The sequence below is a fragment of the Emiliania huxleyi genome (assembly GCF_000372725.1).
Source record: "Emiliania huxleyi CCMP1516 unplaced genomic scaffold EMIHUscaffold_35, whole genome shotgun sequence".
Taxonomy (NCBI): domain Eukaryota; phylum Haptophyta; order Isochrysidales; family Noelaerhabdaceae; genus Emiliania; species Emiliania huxleyi.
The window spans coordinates 393618-407316 of NW_005199363.1; the positions used below are offsets into that span (position 1 = coordinate 393618).

The 13699-nt window shown below is 65.3% G+C and overlaps 4 protein-coding genes across 4 annotated transcripts in view; 2 read left to right on the plus strand and 2 right to left on the minus strand.

Annotated features, from left to right (window-relative positions):
- Positions 1-5403, plus strand: part of EMIHUDRAFT_42119 (hypothetical protein) — a gene marked incomplete at both ends in the record, with an annotated part of 6620 nt that extends 1217 nt beyond the window's left edge. Inside the window, one exon of the mRNA XM_005772874.1 lies at positions 5190-5403. Within this exon, the coding sequence (XP_005772931.1) occupies positions 5190-5403 (214 nt within the window). The remainder of the gene's footprint in view (positions 1-5189) is intronic.
- A 438-nt stretch (positions 5404-5841) lies between these two features.
- On the plus strand, positions 5842-6360 carry EMIHUDRAFT_355087 (hypothetical protein; the record flags this gene model as incomplete). The annotated part of the gene is made up of 1 exon (XM_005772875.1): positions 5842-6360. A coding segment is annotated over exon 1 (411 nt), but the record flags the coding sequence as incomplete, so codon positions are not given.
- A 405-nt stretch (positions 6361-6765) lies between these two features.
- EMIHUDRAFT_208389 (hypothetical protein) lies at positions 6766-8358 on the minus strand (the record flags this gene model as incomplete). Its single annotated transcript, XM_005772876.1, has 1 exon — positions 6766-8358. The coding sequence occupies one exon, from the start codon at positions 8356-8358 to the stop codon at positions 6766-6768; it is 1593 nt and encodes a 530-aa protein (XP_005772933.1).
- A 1581-nt stretch (positions 8359-9939) lies between these two features.
- Positions 9940-11132, minus strand: EMIHUDRAFT_101851 (hypothetical protein; the record flags this gene model as incomplete). Its single annotated transcript, XM_005772877.1, has 2 exons — positions 9940-10713; positions 10848-11132. The coding sequence occupies 2 exons, from the start codon at positions 11130-11132 to the stop codon at positions 9940-9942; spliced, it is 1059 nt and encodes a 352-aa protein (XP_005772934.1).
- Positions 11133-13699: the final 2567 nt, after the last annotated feature.

Below are 13699 nucleotides of genomic sequence, written 5' to 3' on the forward strand. Positions count from 1 at the left end.
GGTCGAGCCGGCAGTAGCCGTGACATGTGGTTCCACCACCCCTCGTAGGCTTTGCCTCTGATCGCCACCGTTCCCAGGCTGCCTAACGGGATGGAAAGGAAGGCTCGGCGAGCGTATAGAAGCGTGCTCGACCTCGTCGTGGCAACCTGTACGGCAGAGCTGGTAGGCGCGATGAGCGTCGTGCCACCTGACCCGAGACGGGTCGCAGGCGTCGTACTGAGCGCGTCGAGACCGTGTCCTGATGTGATCTGCACGGGTAAATCACGTCGGCGTCAAAGGAGCGACGTGCGACCTGTCAGAGCTTGATCTCCGATCTCAGCGGGGTCGCAGCTGCCTCTGCGCGTCCTGGGTATGTACCTTTGTCGCGCGCCGGAGACGACTCGACGCCGCTGAGATCGGAGATCAAGCTCTGACAGGTCGCACGTCGCTCCTTTGACGCCGACGTGATTTACCCGTGCAGATCACATCAGGACACGGTCTCGACGCGCTCAGTACGACGCCTGCGACCCGTCTCGGGTCAGGTGGCACGACGCTCATCGCGCCTACCAGCTCTGCCGTACAGGTTGCCACGACGAGGTCGAGCACGCTTCTATACGCTCGCCGAGCCTTCCTTTCCATCCCGTTAGGCAGCCTGGGAACGGTGGCGATCAGAGGCAAAGCCTACGAGGGGTGGTGGAACCACATGTCACGGCTACTGCCGGCTCGACCCCGGTCCTCTCTGCAGTCTGGACACAAACCTACTGAGGTCTGAGATCCTAAGATCCGGCTCGCCGGGGAGGGGAGTAGACCTATGACGCATTTGGCGAGTCGCGACAATGCATGGCCTCTGGTGCTCTCATAGACTGGTGGACGTGTGTGGTGTGCGGGCGGCCTTTACCCCGTGCACCCGGCCAGACGCGCCCTGCCGCTTTAGTTGATCCGTGTCTGTAGGCCCGACCGGGTTTTCTAACAAGCCTCTTACCCCATTCGGTGGCCGTACGTATCCTCCACGCGTTGACCTGGGGGTCGATGGCGTGTTTGAGCTCACGGCGTATGCGCACAGCCGTGCGACGATGACGGAAGATTTGAGGAGCGCATGCCCGCCATGCACGCGTTTGTCAAAGACTGGCTGCGCGCGCACGGCGACCCACGCGCGGGCAATGGAAAGAGTGGGCTCACGGCAAAGAGCTATTTCCTGCAGGAAGCAGAGGGCCTGTCGCGGCGGGCGAAGGTGGACTGGGCGCTGAAGCGCGGTGACCTGAGTGTCACCAACCTGCAGCACGATGGCGTTGTTGTAGATTGTGGAGATGAGGATCCGGAGGCTGTGCGCAGCGCGATGGCGGCGGCGTGTGAAGCGGTGCTTGGTTACGAGCAGCCTGTGGAGGTAGCCACCGGCCGGTGTCTCGCAGCACCCGACGCGGCCCGGGTAGGGCGGGGTTGGTGACGGCGCCTGCGCTCTCTGAGGACGAGCTCAAACCCATGCTCATTGCAGGTAAAGGCTACGTACAATTGCCGCTCGACAAAGAACAGCTCATTCATATGATCGTCGCTCATATCATACCGGGCTATCCGTTCGAAGGGCCAGATCAAACAGCGTCGACAGACTCTATGCCTAATCTCTAATCCACTCTCAACATATTTGCCTGTGAAGATGCGAATGGCGAGGAAGGGCCGGGACCGTTACCGGTGCCGCCGGCATGAATTGCGCGAACCTTGACGCGTTTATTCCCCATTCGCCCTACACTCGCCCATCAAAAGCGATTTGCCGGACGCCCGGTGGGCGTGCGCCCCGAATTAGAGGCCCAGCTTGCAGGGGGCGCGCGGCGGCGCGTGGCGGCCCCTATGGTGGCGGCGTGGCGGGCGGGGGCCCCGTGGCACCCTCCACGCCGGCGGTACCAGCCATCCATCCCCGCGGCAATGCAATACTACTTTGCCGCGGCCAAGCTGCCCGCGACAAACGAGATCTCGCATTTTGCCGCGCGCGCTGGCGCCGCGGCAAATGCTCACAAGAGTTTGCCGCAAGGCGTTTGAGCGCGGCAGAAAATTGTCAAATTTTGCCGCGCGCAAAAGCAGTGCGGCAAGTTCCACAGTGTTTGCCGCGGGCACAGCGGCTGCGGCAGCGACGTACAGCCTTGTTTGCCGCGGGGAAATTGCGTGCGGCAACTCGCGAGAAGCCGCGGGCGTGGCGGCCGCGGCAGAAGTTGGGAGGTTGGTGAGTTCGGGAGTTTTTTTTCGGAAAAATCGGGAACAGCGCCGCGCACGCCGCGGGGTCCGCGCGTGTCAGGGGGCTCGTATGTAACCCCTGCAAACCTGCCATTTTTGGTGTTGTGGTAAGATGTAAGATAGCAATTTCCTCGTGACTCACTCACCTCAAGGCACGGCGATGCGCGCGAGGATCTTCGCGCGGCCGAGTCCCTCGCGGTGACGCGCACAGGTGGATGTGGTTGACGCAGACCAGCGCCGCCAGCTGACGATCGCAGCAACTCATTTTGACCAAGAAGAGGTGCGGCGCGCCCGACGATGTCAACAGCGCCGCGCACAGATATGTGACTGACATTGACAATGCACATGCGCGCATGGCAGGCACAGCGCATTGTCAATGTCGACGTACCTGAACTACGTAACGCACTATGTTATGGGGTATTGCGCAGGTGGACTGCTCTGACACCAAGGAAGCCGTGCACACAGCGGCTTCGTCGCCGAAATACACATCGTCAACCGAACAAGCGCTGGGCAGCACTTTCAACATCTTGTAGTACGCTGCCAAAACGCGCTGCACACGCGAGCCCATGGACTAGTGCAGAGATGTCGCGTTTCGCTACCTGAGCGCGTTTGCGCGCGCGACTTACGCGACGCCGCGGTGTCGTCCTCAAGCTGATGGGCATGGGGCATTCCGCCCTGCTGACGAATGAGGTGGATGCATGAATGACGACGCACACAGGTGCGTGAGAGGCACCAGAGCATGCACACTTTGTCTGGCGTGACCCATAGGGCATATGGGCGCGTTTGGGTGGTGTGGCTCTGAGACTTCGATTTTTTTTATTTTTTTCGATGTTGGGAGAGTTACATATCTGTAGTAGTTAGTGCAAAAGAGGGTCCGCCGTCTGGCGGTGGCATAGCTTCGCTTCGGCGGGTGTCATGCGACGAGGAGCTCAGGCGCTGTGCATGTTGGTCGCCATTGCAATCAGCTGCTTGAGCGCGCATGTTCACATGTTCTGGCTGGTCGTGTGCCTTCGCGTCAACGGCCCCAGAATTCTCCCTGATGCATCAGCGGCTCGGTCGAGACAGCACGCTGACATAGGTGCGAGTTGGTCTGCGTCGTGCAAACCAGGTGGTCTACTCAGGAATATCTTCGGGCAGCACGTGTGCCATCCCTCACCAGTGGGCGGCACGTTGCTCTCAGCTGAGCCACCAATATACGCGTTTGAGGGCCTCATCTCCGCCGTGGAGTGCGGACGTATTGTCTCACTCGCCGAGCAGCGCCTCCAGCCCGCCACCGATTATCTAGGCGGCATTTCGGAGCATCGGAACATGTCTTCCTACATTATGCCTGCCACGGCGGCAGAAATTCAACGGCACCGGCTGAGCGCCAGCGAGTTGGCGCTCGTGCGCGAGGTTCTGGACAGAGTGTCGGCTGTCGCACAGGTGGGGAGGGCACACATGCCTTTGCGGCGGTTCCAGGTGCAGCGAACGCAAGCAGGTGGTTACTACCGTCTCCACCATGACTACAACGCACTCGACCTCGGTAGCCCACGAGGACCGCACACCTGGACGTTTCTGCTGTACTGCAACGACGTGCAGCAGGGCGGCGAGACGGTCTTTCCGACCATCAATTTGCGCGTGCGTCCGCAAACCGGACTGGCGATTGCTTGGCCGAATTCCTTTGAGCACACGCTCCTTCCGGACTTTCGAACCTGGCACAAAGGCGCCCGCGTAATAGCGGGTGTCAAGCACGCGATCCATGTGAACATCAGGCCGGGAGCATCCGATGGAATGGGTGAAGCAGAAGGTCTTACGTGGCTTCACGAAAACTTACGTGGCTTCTTGGCGTGGATACGTGCGATATAATATACATACATATATTTTCGCCGACCGCAGGGAAGTTGACTCAACATGCTGGGAATTACCTGGGGCTTGCAAGTTGGACCGCGAGTCAGAGGTGAGACCGCCCTCGCGCCTCGTCTTCGAGTTTTACCGCCCGTCCTCTGTGAACAGACCAGCGACAGCGCCAGGGGAGGTATTTTCTTTCTCAACAACAAGGCTGTGAAATCTTCTACCTCGCTCTATAAATGAGTGTGTAGGTATGCTGTTGGCAAAACAACACAGAGCTCACACATAATCACACAGTGGAGGAAAGCGGCGAGTCGCAATTCCTGGGGTCCTGGTGAATGAGAGAGCAGCTCTACAGCGCTCCACATTTCTAAGAGCGTAGGTAGGTAGGTAGAAAGGTGAAGAACAGCCAGGCTCGGACTGGACACCAACGCGGTATGGGTGGACGCTGGACAGATGATGACGACACGCACGAGCGACACACAGACACAAACAAGCTCACAAGACACACAGCCATCTGGCTGCCACACACCCTGAGTCGGCGTACACATAACTCAGGGCCACATCCTCCCTGTCGCCCCCCCCCCAGCACTCCACGGTGCCAGCAAGAGCATTCGACGAGTATCGCCCCCACAAACCCGTGTCCCGAATCCAGCCCTACGTTCCACGGCGATGGCGTCCGCCGCCCGCAAGCGCGCCCGCACCGGCGGCGGCGAGGAGGACAAGGAGCCCGTGCCGGTCGTGGATGGCTTCGAGGCGCCCATCTTTGGCGCGCGCGTCCTCGGACAGGTCTCCACGCTGACGCTCGAGGGCGAGGACGGCCCTCTGGCATCGCTCAGTCGCGTTGGCGTCGCGAGCGACCACGCGGGCGCCTGGTATGTCGCGACCGAGGACTCGCTGCTACACGTCTCGGCGGCCGGGCGCGTGCGCCGCGTGGCAGCCTTGCCGGCAAGTGACGAATTCTACGCCGTTGCTGCCAGCCCAGACGGGAGCGCGGTGTTTGTGGCGGACTCCAGCGGCAACAAGATCCGGCGGGTGGAGGTGGCGACTGGCGCTGTGACCACGCTCGCGGGCAGCGGCCAGGTAGGCGGCGCGGATGGCGTGGGCGACGCGGCGCAGTTCAGGTGCCCAATTGGCTTCTCCATCAGCTCCGACGCGAGTGCACTGTTTGTCGCGGACTTCTGCAACCACAAGATCCGGCGGGTGGAGGTGGCGACTGGCGCGGTGACTACGCTCGCGGGCAGCGGCGAGGATGGCGACGCGGATGGCGTGGGCGACGCGGCGCAGTTCAGCTACCCACATGGCATCTCCATGAGCCCGGACGGCGGCGCGCTGTTTGTGACGGACTACAGCAACAGGAAGATCCGGCGGGTTGAGGTGGCGACGGGCGCGGTGACCACGCTCGCGGGCAGCGGCGCCAGTGGCAGCGCTGACGGCGTGGGCGACGCGGCGCAGTTCTGCTACCCACATGGCATCTCCATCAGCCCAGACGGCGGCGCGCTGTTTGTGGCGGACGTCGACAACCACAAGATCCGGCGGGTTGAGGTGGCGACGGGAGAGGTGACCACGCTCGCGGGCAGTGGCACCAGGGGCAGCACTGATGGCGTGGGCGACGCGGCGGAGTTCAACTGCCCAATCGAAGTCGCCCTCAGCCCCGACGGCAGCACGCTGTTGGTCGGTTCGGACGGTGGCCTCCGCCAGGTCTGCGTGGCGGCGCCTCCTCCGCCTCCCTCCTTTGCCCCGATCGTCGTTCCGCCTTCGACCATCCTGGCTGACCTCGCAAAGACACGGGGCGACGCCTCCCTGCCAGAGGGGAAAGTCACCTTCCTGGTCGGCGACGACGAGGAGCGCATCGACGACGTCAGCAAGTGCGTCATCTGCGCCCGGTCCCCGGTCTTTCGGACCATGTTTGGCATCGGCATGAAGGAGCGCGACGCCGCCGAGGTCACGGTGACCCACACCGACCTCGCCAGCTTCACCGCCCTCGTCGACTACCTCCTCTCCGACAAGTTCGACCTCGGCGAGGAGGAGGGCAGCAGGGCGCAGCGCGCGCTCGACCTGCGGGAGCTGGCACAGATGTACCAGGTGCCGCGCCTCGAGCTGCTCTGCGCGCAGGCGCTGCAGGAGAGCGTCGCGCCGGCGACCGCCGTGCCGCTGCTCGAGGCGGCGCACACGATGGGCGACGGGCGGCTCCTCGCGCAGTGCCGCCGCTACGTGGCCGACCACGCCGCCGAGGTGCGGGCGAGCGGCGGCGTGGAGCAGCTGCGCGACCTGGGCGTGGCCAAGGGGCTGCTCGGCGACGCGCTCGACCAGGTGGCGGAGCTGAAGAAGGGGGCACTGCGCGCTGCAGCGGACTGATGTGGCCCCTTTGTGAGTGCGCGCACCGCGCCAATACCTGCATAGATTTCTGCCCGCTGCCCTGCGCCTTCCGTGGTTCCGTCTGCACACACCACGCGCGGCTCTCACGAGTCACGTCTCTGTCAGCTGAGCCCTGGCGCCTGGGCGCCGTCGGCCGCGGTAGAAGCTAGTATACGTAAGGACTCTACGTTACGATTTTTGTATATTGCCCAAATGCTTTGTCATGTGTGTGGAAGACTCGCCGTCTGGCTGTGCCTGTGGCTCTCTCGCGGCGCTCTGCGCGCGGCGTCTGATACGGCTCTTGTTGGCGTCTGCCACGTGCCCTCCAGGTCCAGCGCCCTCCACCGGGCAGCGCGCGTCGCGAGCTGCGCGAGCGCATCAGTAGTGCCGCGACTTGTGGTCCGTCGTCGGGCCTGCGCCCAAACCCCCTCCCGCACCAGCATCGCGATGCGCGTCAAAGTCTTCCCAGACCTTGGCGGCGCTCAGGCCCTGCAGCTTGCCGATGCGATAGAGCCGGAAGCCCGCGGGCATCGCGCGGCTGAGGGCCTCCGCGCCGGCGGCGCCGAGGCTCGCGCGCGCGCTGAGGTAGCGCGAAAAGTAGCAGAGCGAGTGCTCGAGGTCGCACGCGGCAAGTAGCCGCGGCGTGCCGTCCGCCTGCTGAAGGTACGGGAAATCCAGACCGTACGTTGCGAAGCGCTCCTGCTGGTGCTCCTGCAGCCAGCGGATGCCCGCGAGAGTCTCGCCGTCGGCCGTGCCGAAGAGCTTGTTGCACGAGGACACCGGGCCAGGCCCGTACGCGCACCAGTCGCGCATCGAGGCCTCGGCGAAGCTGGGCGTGAAGCACGCGGCCACCTCCCCTCCAAAGACCCCGTAAAGGACCTGGAGCAGAGCCTGCGCGCCCGTGTAGCCGCCCACCCCCGGCAGCGTCTGGACCGTGAGATTCGCCTCCTGCCACGTGCTGCTGTCACGCACCTGGGCCGCAACCTCAGCAAAGCGGCAGCACGCCGCCGGATCAGCAGACGCCTCGCTGCTCGATGCCGGGCGCAGCCACTGAGCAAGGTACTCGATCCACCGGAAGCCCTGCGTCTGGAAGCCCGCATCCGAAAAGAGCTTGGTGCCCTTGAATCCCGCCTTCTGCTGCTTCTTCTGGTACGCGCCGATGAAGCGCCTGAGCTGAGCGAGCTCCTCCAGGGTGCACGGGTACTCGAGGACGCGCTCGCCCGGCGCAGCATGCTCCCACCTGGGCAGTTGCAGCCCCTGGCGGAGGACAGAGGCATTGATGCCGCTCATGTCGACCAGGCACGCCATCAGCGCGCCCGCAAAGTAGTCGCTGCTGCCTTGTGTGCGCCCATGCTCCACCAGGGCGGCCTTGACGTCAGAGCCGAGCGTCAGCGTGCCCGTATCGAGGTGGCGGTAGGCGTTGCCGGTCGTTGCAAGGGCGAGCACGGGATCGTGCGGCACGGGCAGCGTCACACCCACACCCAGGACCGTCGCGAGAGGCGGACGTGCCTTGTCGCGATCCATCTGGAGCCGCACGCACATGCGGCGATGCAGGTAGCGGTAGAAGAGCTCGACATTGCGCTCGCTCTTCACGCTGATCTTGCGGTGCGCCTCAGGGTCGCATGGCTTGAGCTTCGCCTTCTTTTTGGGCTTCTCCGGCGCGTCGGGCTTGGGCGCGTTACTCGTGCTGACCTCGCTGGGAGCAGCACGCTTGCGGCCCGCGGCAGTGTGGCGGGGCGCAGGATATGTCTTGTCCGTGTGGCGGGGCGCAGGATATGTCTTGTCCGCATCATTTGGGAAGTGCAGCGTCTCGCCCTCTCCAATCGGCAGGAGTTCGCCGTCGCTATAACGGATGTGGATGCGGTCGCCGTTGCGCGTCGACGCATATGACACGATGATGCCATCGTAGTAGCGCTCGTCTTCGGGCCAGTACACGGAGACGCAGCGCCCGATCATCTTGCGCGCTGCCATCGTCGCATGCAAACAACGACAAAGCTGGGTTCGGACTTTTTGCGGGGTATGGTATGACGTAACTCGGGATGTGTGGCAGCCCAGCTGGCTGAGTGTCTTGTGAGATTGTGTGTGACTGTGTGTCGCTCGAGCGTGTGTCGTCGACGTCGTCATCTAGCTCTCACAGCCGACAGGCACGGCACAGGCGACCCAGAAGTTTTTCGGCCGCTCACTCTCCATCAATGTGCAAGAATGAAGAAATTCTCTTTAACCATACAGTGAGAGCTTGGCGACACGCATTGTTGGGTCGTTCGGCGCGCTCGGGCGCGGTTCCCTACACCAACACCAGTGTCGGCCGCCGGGCCCTGAGCGCCGCAAGCACCGCACTGCCGACCGCCGCCGCGACGAGAATAATCGCGGCAGCCACTCCGGCAGCAAAGGTCGCGGCAGCCAAATACATGCCACTCGCGGCAGCCACTCCGGCAGCCACTCCGACCTTTGCCGCGCCGGCCTCGGTCTCGAGGTGCGAGCTGGTCGTATTTAGCTGGCGGGACACCGCCGCTTCTAAACGGGCCAGCTCCGTCAGCGCCGCCAGCGCCGCCAGCTCCCAGGCCCACTCCTCCTTGGGATGCTCGAGCACCAAGGCCCCCGCTTCGAGCGCGACCCCCGCTTCTTTCAGTGCGGAGTCGCACAGGTTGCAGGTGTACGCGCACTCCTGTTGCATTGTCGCCTGCTCCCTTTCCTCCCAGCACGCCCCTTCCAATGCCCTCGCCCCGCAGACTCGCCCCGCATACCCGCTAATCTCGTCCCAGCCTTGGCTCTTGTCGCGACAGTCGAAAGAGGCTTCGGGGTTGATGGTTGGCCCGATGGCGTCGGCAGGGTAGACACCCACAACAAAGAACCCGCGATCGTGACCAGCGCTCTGATTATAAGCGACCACCGTGCACTTATCAAGCACGTCGCTAGGCAATAAGTCCAGCTGATGGGACTCCAGCTCCAGGTCCGCATATGACGCCATCACCGGGTGAATGTCATTTGGGCCAGCATACTTGATTATGCATGGAGGAGTAGGAGGAGGTATCACGAAGATGATGAGAACCAGCAGCACGAGGTACGGGGTGCATAGGCAAAAGAGACATTTGCAGCAGCTACGAAAGTGCTGGCCGCAGCGCCAATAGCGTGCAAGGGATCCGTGACAGATCAAGACGCCGGTGGGTTCGCATGAGCCTAGCAGACAATGGACGCCAAGCGGGAAGCACCAGGCCATTACGATTTTACGTGGCGAGCGCTGTGAGCGGGGCGATGGTGGCGGTGCCTGCGGCCATGGTGTGGGCGTTGTGTCGGGCGGTCCCTGACAACTCTGAAAAAGCAAGCACCTTCCCGTGTGTTTCGCGCGCGCTTCCTGGGGTGATCTGTGATCTGTTCCTGGGGTTGCTAGAGAGATTCCAACCTCATTGGTGTAGAGAAGCATACTCGTACCAAACAATAAAAGTGGGAGTCGCAAAGCCGCAAGGCAAGGCGGCGCGCGCGCGATCTGCGAGTGCGGCGAAGCGGGCGTGGCGCCAGCGTCGCTCCGTGCCCCGCTTTCCGATGCTCTTCCGCTCATTTGCCCAGCCCCCATGATTTGATGACGAGCGCGTCGGGGTACTGCAGCAGCCAAAGGTTGGCACCGTACTTAACGCCCTCGTCGACCGCCATCGCCTCGTGCTCCGCGAACGCGTTGTTGGTCCACGGGTCGTCGTCCAGCGCGTTGGGCCAGAGCAGCAGCGTGCCCCGGCGAGGCTGGAAGCTCAGGAATGGCGCCCGCGCAGGCTTTTTGGTTCGCGCCGCGTCGTCGGGCACCTTTGGGAAGCGCGTCCGGCCACCCTCGGCCACGTCGCTGAGGTAGAGGAATGCGGTGAGGATGCGACCGGCACCCACCCGGTTGTGCACTGATCGGTTGATGGAGAAGGGCGACGAGTCGTGGTGCGGCCGGTAAAACTGGCCCGCCTCGTACCGCACCACCTGCATCCGCTCGTGCCGCTCGCGTGTGATGCCCGTAATCTCCTCCACCCTCCGCACGAACCGCTCAATCGGGTCCGCGTCCGCGCTGCTCCTGCCGCCCGGCTTGCGCTCTGGCAGAAAGGCGCTCGTGCTGGTGCGCCGGGTGTCGTTGGAAGCGAGTGTGCCGCGGTTCCTAATCGCCGACTGCTTGAAACCCACCGCCTCACCCGCGCTGAGCAGTGCCTCCACCTCCTCCTCGTCGGCAAATCGCTCAAATTCGAGGGCCCAGAAGCTGCGGAAGTGCTGGATGCGGTCGACGATAGAGGTAGGCTTGAGCACCCGCCCGTCGCCCGGATCGAGCACCTCCTCCGCCGTCAGTCGCCGGTACAGGGCCTAGGATGGGACCGAGCATTCTCGTCGGGCGCATGTCGCCTAGCATGGTGGGCCCGAAATGTGCATACTCCTCAGGCACGCTCCCGAGGGCACCCACCTCCCCTTGATGTGTGGCTAACTGCTACGCGTCGCACATTTTGGTCGCCGGGCCGCCAGGTTGGCTGGGCGCCGCGGTACACCATGTCCGCCTCAACCTCGACGCTGCCGTCGTCGATCCGTGGCTCGGTCGCGTTGCGCTGTCGCTTTGTCACCACCGCCGGCCAGCTGGCGGCGGCGGCGGCGGCGAGAGCGCAGAGAGCGGCACCGGTGAGGAAGCCGCGCTGGAATTCGGTGAGGGAGACCGACTTTGCCCATGCAACGCCGGGGACGGACCAGCCGGAGGGTTTCGTCGCCCCGCTCGGCTTGCGCTGCTTGGCCATGACCGACCCCGGGACAACCGGCGGTGGACGCACGATTCGACAACTTTTGGCCGTCAGAGAGAGAAAAATAAATCCCGGTCTTTACTCCTCCGCACTTAAAAAGAAACCGCGGAGCTCGGTCGGCCTCCGTTCTCCCCGCGGTCTTCCAGCCCACACCATGGACGCCGCGGGAGCTCCTGCGGCCGGCGAGTCTGACCCACCGACCAAAGCGCCAGACACCCCGCACCCAAAGGCGTCTCGGCCGTCTCCCGCGTGGTCGGCCGGCGGAGCTGACCTTCTGCCACCCACACTGCCGACTGCGACGCTGCTGCACGAAAGGCGCGGCGAGAACGGCAACGGAAAATCGAAAGTTGCGCCCCAAGTCAACGTGACGGTCCCCGCAGGGAGCAGCTCGGCGCCGCCACCGCCGCTGCAGGCCGCGACCCCGCTCCGGGCGGAGGGATCTGGGTCGACTTCGACCGACGGAGGCGGCGGCGGCGCGACGAGCGACCTGCAGCGGCGTATTCGGGCGCTGCAGAAGAAGGTGCGGCAGGCGATCCAGCTCCGCGACGGCCACGCCGAGGGCAAGCAGCTCAACGCGGAGCAAAAGGCCAAGGTGCTCGGTCTGCCGCAGCTGCAAGCGGAGCTGCGCGCGGCGATCGAAGAGCTGGCCGGCGAGGGCGCGCTGTCGGACCGCTCTCTCACCCCGGCGGGGGGCGTCAGGCCCGCTCCTGCCGCCTCTCCGCCTCGCCCGAGAACGACCAGTCCGAGTGCGGCGAGGAGCAGGCTTGGGGCGGAGCTGGGCGGAGGCGGCCAGCGGAGCGGCGGGCAGGGAAGCGGCGGGGAGGCGCGGGGAGGGGAGGCGCGGGAAGGGGAGGCGCGGGGCGGGGAGGCGCCCCCCCGCCCCGCCGCCTGCCCGCCCGCCTCTGGCGCGCCGAGCGGCGGCGTTCCGCAGCTGAACGTGCACGCGCCAGCTTTTGTGCCCACCTCTGCCGCTGCGTCGGCCGTACCACCGTCGCCCGCGCCGCCGCCGTCGACCGTGCCGCCGCCGCCGGCCACGCCGCCGTCGGCCGCGCCGCCGCCGCCGGCCGGCGCGATGGGTTCGAGGGGGGTGAGCCGCCCGGCCGTGATCCCTGTTCCGTGCGCGGCGGAGGGGCCGCGGGGAGGGAGGAGGTGCGAGCGGCGGACGGCGGCCGCCTCTGTCTGCCTGGGGACGACGGCGTCTCTTCACGGCTGCAGCTGTGAACAGGTCGGAGCGGAGGTCGACCGAGGGGGCGTTCGTCAGCGAGTGCGTGCCGCCCGACCCGCAGGGGAAGGCTTCCCTCGCGGAGCAGCTTGAGGCGATCTGCTCCGCCGCCGCGCGTGACAGTCTCGCACCATCTCGCCTCATCTCCCCCAATCTCGAGTAGGTGCTGCGCTCCGCCGCCGCGCGCCCGTCGCGCCCGTCGCGCCCTTCGCGCCCGTCGCCTCGCACGGCGGCGAGCCCGGCCCCGCCGGCCGGCGGAGGCGGAGGAGGCAGCGGCAGCGGCGGCGACAGCGGGGGTAGCGGGGGTGGCGGCGGAGGCGGCGGCGGCGGAGGAGGAGGCAGCGGGGGTGGCAGCGGCGGGGGTGGCAGCGGCGGCGGCGGGGACCCGCGCGAGTCGGCGGCGTCTGCGTCGTGGGAGGAGATGGCGGATGCGGGTCGACTGGTGCTGCCGCAGGACGAGGCCGAGGCGCGCCCCTCTGCCGGCGGCGGTGCGGGCGGCGGCGCGGGCGGCGGCGGTGCGGGCGGCGGCGCGGTGCGAGGCAGCGCAAAGTCGGGGGAGGAGGAGGAGGAGGAGGGGCGGGGGCGGGAGCGAGAGGCTGCGGCCGCGGCGGTGGAGGCGACGCGGCGGCGCTCGCAGGAGGAGCCTAGGAGATGAAGACGTAGTCTTGTCTTCCGGCCAGCGCTCGCCGCTCTCTTCCGCCGTCTTCTGCCGTATTCGCTGCATTCGCACCCCTCGTACTCACGCGGTGCTCTGAAGACTCTGCACAACACCGCCCTTCCCGCCCCGAGGCTGGCGTATTCAGCGCGCGATGCTCGACCAGCTTCTCCCATATCTCCCCACATCTCCCCACATCTCCCCCCACATCTCCCCACATCTCCCCACATCTCCCCACATCTCCCCACATCTGCCTACATCTCCCCCTATCTCCCCCTATCTCCCCCTATCTCGCAGGAGCAGGACGCGATGCTCGACAGGCTCTTCCACTTCAAGTCGGAGAAGCGCGCCTCGGCTAGATGCGGGGAGTAGAGACGTCGGCTAGAGGCGGGGAGGTCCAGGACCTCGGCTAGAGGCGGGGAGGTCCAGACCCTCGGCTAGAGGCGGGGAGTAGAGACGTCGGCTAGAGGCGGGGAGTAGAGACGTCGGCTAGAGGCGGGGAGGTCCAGACCCTCGGCTAGAGGCGGGGAGGTCCAGGACCTCGGCGAGAGGCGGGAGCCTGCCTCGCCGCACGCCGCCGTATTCGCCGCCCTCGCACTCGCACTCCGGGTGCTCTGTGTGCTCCGACCCCCCCTCGAAGAGCCTGTCGAGCATCGCGTCCTGCTCCTGCGAGAAATGGAAAAGGAG